Source organism: Sabethes cyaneus, chromosome 3, assembly GCF_943734655.1.
Source record: "Sabethes cyaneus chromosome 3, idSabCyanKW18_F2, whole genome shotgun sequence".
In the NCBI taxonomy this organism is placed as follows: domain Eukaryota; kingdom Metazoa; phylum Arthropoda; class Insecta; order Diptera; family Culicidae; genus Sabethes; species Sabethes cyaneus.
In genome coordinates, this window is record NC_071355.1 from 205,007,261 (window position 1) to 205,013,464 (window position 6,204).

General features: G+C 43.1%; 1 protein-coding gene across 1 annotated transcript in view; it reads left to right on the forward strand.

The window, feature by feature from the left end:
- Nucleotides 1-5,738, forward strand: part of LOC128740613 (zwei Ig domain protein zig-8-like) — a gene marked incomplete at its 5' end in the record, with an annotated part of 45,869 nt that extends 40,131 nt beyond the window's left edge. The window contains one exon of the mRNA XM_053836173.1: nucleotides 5,635-5,738. Within this exon, the coding sequence (XP_053692148.1) occupies nucleotides 5,635-5,738 (104 nt within the window). The remainder of the gene's footprint in view (nucleotides 1-5,634) is intronic.
- Between the last annotated feature and the right edge of the window lie 466 nt (nucleotides 5,739-6,204).

A 6,204-nucleotide genomic window follows, 5' to 3' on the forward strand; every position in this document is an offset into this window, starting at 1 on the left:
AAAGGGCCTGAAGGCTTCTTCCACTGCTCTACGGTTGATTCCGATGATATCGACGTCATCCGCAAAACCAAGAAGCATGTGAGATTTCGTGATGATAGTTCCATTCCTTTCCACGTTTGCCCTTCGTAATGCACCTTCCAAGGTAATGTTGAATAGCAGGTTAGAGAGTGCATCCCCTTGCTTCAGTCCATCCAACGTCACGAAAGCAGCTGAGGTCTCACCCGCTATTCTAACGCATGATTTGGACACTTCCAGCGCCGCACGAATCAGCGAAACTAGTTTCGTCGAAAAACCATGTTCTAGCATTATCTGCCACAGCTCATTTCGTTTAACTGAATCGTACGCCGCCTTAAAGTCCACAAACAGATGATGTGTCTCCAAGTAGTACTTTCGGAACTTGTCTAGTAACTGACGCAGCGTAAAAATCGGATTCATCGTGGAGTGACCCTTATGAGAAAAAGCTTGGTACTCGCCGACGAAGGACTCCGCTAACGTTCTCAGACTGCAGAATGCAATTCCCCGATATTTTTTACAACGAGCCGATGCCCCCTTTTCAAAAATTGGACAAATGAAGCCATCCAACCACCCCTCCGACATTTGTACTTCCTCCCAGATTTCGACAATGCTCTGGTGGATTACTTCGTACAGCCGAACACTCCCCCCTTTGGGAAGTTTTGCCGGGATACCGTCCTTTCCAGCAACCTTACCGTTTTTCAGCTCACTGATTGCCTTCTTAACCTACTCCTGTGTTGGTGGCTTCACAGCTTGACCATCGCTTACAATTTCTATCCTGTCCCTGCTGATCTCCGCGTTTACCTCTCCATTCAATAGTGTCTGAAAGTGCTCCTTCCACCTGGCTGCTACCGCCATTTTGTCTGTAAGCAGGTTGCCAGCACTATCATTGCCCATCACAGGCATGGCAAAATTCCTGCTTCTCACCGTTTTATAGAAACTCCGTGTGTTGTTGCTGGCGTATCACTCCTCTGCACCGGCGAGCGCGTGCTCCTCGTACTCGCGTTTCTTTAGACGATGGATTCTTTTTTCCGCAGCTCTAGTCTCTCTGTATCTCTCTCTGTTTTGACGCGTTGCCGCAGTGAGCATGCGTCTCCTAGCCTGGTTCTTTTTATCTGTCACTCTCTGGCATTCGGCATGAAACCAGCTGTTACGCTGTATTCCACGCGTCGTGCCTACCACCTCTCTCGCTGCTGTTTGGATGGCACCATGGACCATTCCTCCACTGCCCATTTATATTTTCTTCTTCTACCTGCTGTTCTGCGATTCGCTGGTCAAGCTTCCTGGTGTACTCCACTGCTACGCCGTCTGCCGTTAACCGCTGGATGTTGAAACGCAGCGTCCTCTCAGTGCGAGCTTTCGCCGTGTTGCGCGAATCTTACTCACTACGAGATAGTGGTCAGAGTCGATATTTGGTCCACGAAAAGACCGTACATCGATAACATCCGAAAAGTGTCAACCGTCAATCAAGACATAATCGATCTGAGAGCTAGAGTCTCCATTTGGATGCATCCAGGTGTGGTTCCGAATATTCCAAGTGTAATTCCGAATATGGGCAAAAACGAGCGAAAAAACGGACGCAATTAAGATACGGGCTGCAGGCTGATAAAATATAGGTGATCTTATGTAAAATTTTCTGGAGAATCTCGTGGTGCCAACTCCTTTCCTGTTTGCCATCGGGAAGTGCCCCATTTTGCTCATTTTCCCCTATTTTTAACATTTTTATACACGCTATACCAAGCGAAGTTTTGAGAAAACAGACCTTAAACTCCTTATAATTTTGTGTAAATAAGTCCGCAGAATCGAATAGGGCTTATCCCATTTAGTTTAGAGCATAATATTTTTTTTTGGTTGAACTCGCGTTACCAAGCCGACTATGCCAAACGGGAACTCAATCAATAAAATGTCTTCTAAACTAAATGGGGTGAACCCTATTTGATTCTGCGGACTGTTTTACACAAAAATATCAGGTTTTTAAGGTTTCCTTTCACGAGGTCTAGCTTGGTATAGTCTAATAATTGTGAAAAAATGTTAACAATAGGGGAAAATGAGCAAAATGGGACACTTTCCGATGACAAACAGGAAAGGGGTTGGCACCACGCGATTCTCCAGAAAATTTTACATAAGATCACTTATATTTTAGCAGCCAGTAGGCCGTATCTTAATTGCGTCCGTTTTTTTTGCTCGTTTTTGCCCATAGTGAAATGTTTTGCTAACTAAATTACTGCCACGCCCTTAGATTAAACAGTCTGATATCCAATTTTGATTTATTCTCCAATATCTTCTATCACACCACGCACGATACACTTGCCTCGACGACGATAGTTATTTTTTTATGTTTGCTCATTGTTTCTACCACCGAGAAGATAGACTGTTATCTACTCGGTCGGTGGGAAAGAAACAGGCAAGCTGTTGCCGGACGTCGATACGGCAAGTCTAGTGGAATTTGCCACCACCACACCCGGTGTTTCATTGTTGTTTTTACTTGTACTATGACTCAATGCGCGGTCAAGAGGTAAACTCTTTTTTGGGGAGTGTCTGGTGCGAACGATGATAAACTGGATAAACTAAGAACTTTCGATGTATAGATCAAAAATATATTGGGTCGTTCAATGGCATTGCTCTTAACTCTCAACACACATTATGGTTTACTAACATTACACTGCAAAAAATCAGCACGTCAAGTTTACGTGAAAACATAGGTAATTCTCATCCATCTCACTTTTCATGTAACATTTACGTGAATTGTTGGTAATTCACACTCATACTAACCTGTTTACGTGCAATCCCGGTAAATTTTATCAATTTTCCCATTAACTATTACATGAAGTTCACGTAAGTTGCTGTACAGAATTTTACATGATTTTTCACGTGGATGCGACGTGTCGATTTTTTTGAGTGTATGAAATCGTTCCGTTTTTTACCACCACCGTAGCAGGAGTGGTGAAGTGAATATAGGGAACTTCCTTTCTTCGGAATTTGGCCACCAAGCTTTCCGAATAGCAGCTATTTCTACTCCGAGTCAATGTAGCTACCGAGCATGCAAACGATCTATGAAGAGTTCGGATATTCTAGGTACCGATAGTTACCCATTAATCGTTTCCGCATTCTTCGCCGAGTCCTATACCAGGTGATCCGCTCCGTATTTCCATTTTCATTTTTCGTGTTATGTAGGAGTTTCGGTTGTTATCTTACCGGAATCGCGACGGTTATGTCCGCTGATAAGACTGCCGGCTATAAGGCAGACATTTGAATTTTTTACCGTGTTTTTTTGACGGAATTATAATTGCTGAACGTTCGGTAAAAATTTCGGTGATACCAAACGTTACTGAAGATCCGAAACTTTTCACCGTCACCGAAATTTTTATCGCACGTTGAGCGGTTCTACTTTGGTCAAACAACTACGGTGTTCGGTGAAAAAATTTAAGTGAGCATGGCTTGTGGGATATTGCATTTCAGAGCACAAGTTATTTAATATTTGGAAGCATAGTTTATTTTACTTCAGCACTCCTAGTGGTGGATCTGGATTGTTTTCATAACATTTTATTTTGAAATATTTGTTCTTTCAGTGTTGAAAAGTTCGTCAAAGCTCGTCAAAACTTAATTTTGGATACCCATTTCGGAAGTCCGTGGTCTTGGTCAGCTTCAAAAATCGCGAAGTTGTTGAATTCCGCTAAATCAACCGTGTGCAGCGTTCTCAAACATTTCCGTGAGCGGTATACTACCGATCGGAAGCTGCATGTAAGTGTTGACAACGGTTGGGGCAAACCTAGGACTGTCGGACTATGATATTGCCAAGAAGTTCAATGCCAGCATCAGAAGGATTCGTCTCCGTGATCGTGGGCCAGTAAGCAAACATACAGGACACCAAAGCAGAACCTAATAGCCAAAAAACGTGCCCGGAAGTAGTACAATAAGGTTTTTAAAAAGTACGAAGGATGCATTCTCATGGACGACTAATAGTACTCGAAGATGGAGTATGAGTAGCTTCTCGGTTCTATAAAGCCTTTGTTCGAGGTAGCAAGTTTGAATTCATTTTTGTCGATAAAATCGCAAGAAAGCTTATGATCGAGTCCGTTATCTCACCCGCTATTCCGACGCTTGATTTTAATCCATCAAGGGTAGTACCTATCAGCCTAATCGTTTCCACTGAAAACCACGTTCAAAGATAATCCGCTACAGTTCATTAACTGAATCGTACACCGCCTTGAAGTCTATAAACTAATGGTGAGTCTGCATGTTGAATTCCCGGAAACTATTGAGGATCAGTCTCAAGGTGAACGTTTGGTTTGACGTGCAGCGTTCCTCTTGAAACCCGTACTAGTATTCGGGTTTTAAAATGAGCTTTCTGTAATGGCCTCTTTCTATGAAGCAGGACGCGAGAGAGAATTTTGTTTACAACGTTTAAGAGAGTGACCCGGTACTTGCTGCATTCGAGTCGATGGCCCTTTTTGTACATAGGGCATACAGTACCTTCCAACCAGTTTACAGGTAGTTCTTGTCTTCAGTCCATACCTTTAGTATGACCTGAGGGATTGCACGGTACAGCCATTCGTCCGGCTTTCGAAAGTTCGGCGGAGATGCCGTCCCTTTCCATAGTTGGTGGATCTAGGATCTATTGCTTGATCATCAATCCATGCTGTAAGGATCCTCAAAAATAATCGGCGTTGGGAGATTCAATAAAACGTCAAAAGCAGGATGGTTTGCGTCAAAGGTTCAATTGTTTTCGAAACGGTGCAGACGTGTGTTGCCGCTTCATTGGACAACACCAAATCGAGAAACCGAGCGTTTCTGTAGGCTATGCCATTGACTTGCATTAACCCATGTAGAACTAGCGGCATATAAAGCCGCTAGGGAGTCTAGCTGAAACGTTTGCTTAAAACAGTAAAAATTAAGACATGATTACTTTTCATCCAGAATAAATACATTCATTTTGCGGTGAGACAGCTGCTGCATGACGTGATCGGAATAATCTACCGCACCGTAGTATCCTGATTGGTGTCGTTTGTTCGGTCCTAACACGGAACCGGAACACAGGAAGCGGTAGTTGATGGCGAAATGGTAAACTGTTCGAAGCTCTTGCCCTGGTTAAATTTTTGTGGCTATGTTTTTCTATCTAAGGGTTGACAAAATTCTTGGGTAGTGTTCTAAAAGCAGATAAAATTATTCTTTTTTATGATGCAAACTGACCATCATTTTCAAATAATTTGTTCAAATTTTGTTATTCCCCTAAAGTCGTTTTTTACGCGGAGGATACGTTTCGTGTTTAAATTTGAGTTTGCGTCGTGTTTGGTGGTGCGTAAATTGAGCACTGCGAATACACGAAAGTTGGAACCGAACACCAGCCTCCAGCAGTAACAATTCATTCCATTTGCATTAAATCTTGTTGGTCCGGTTTCAGTTGATTTTCACATTCCATGCGAAAGTAATTTTCAATTCATCTTAAAAGTGGCACAGCCACAGACTTTACAGCCGCTGCTGTGGAGAATTTAAGGTTTTATAACTATAGGTCCCTTCTAGAATCTAGCGTCTCTCGAGCGGAAGTAATCGATAAACTTCAACACTACTGTAGTAAAATGGCACCTTTCACGGCACGATTCTTAATCACTTTTCCCATTACAGGTGAACATCCGGAAGCAATGCAGCACGGCGGCCAGCTGAGGATAGGCGATCCACTGCACGTGTTCGTCTTCGTAATCATCACCCTGCTGCTGGGAAACCGATGAAGTTTGCTCCACTTTCCGGAATCCGGTCGAATGCGAAGGGTTGATCGAACGAACGAGCGAATTGGATGGAACGGATGGAAAATCTAGCGGACAATGAGGCGAGGTCCGTTAGCCGATAGAGTTTGATATTATAACGAACAATCGCCCGCAACAATCGGACAAGTAACTGGACCGGGTTAACCGGGAGGATCGCAGCGGAACTGGCGGTGGTGATTTAATTTTCGAAATCAGCAAACATGGAATGTGTACGTACTACGGTGGCTCGGCAGAAGACTGACCGGTATTCGGAGGAAGCTAGTGTGAAAGGGAAATTTATTTTACGATTTCAATATTTTGCGTCATTAAATGAGCAACCGCAGTAACTGAATGTTGATGTCGGACATTTTGTGGATTAAAGTGTTCGATCTGTCTGTGGTTTTTCTGAACAATGAAATTATTTGTTTGTAATTTGCTATAATTTACGTAG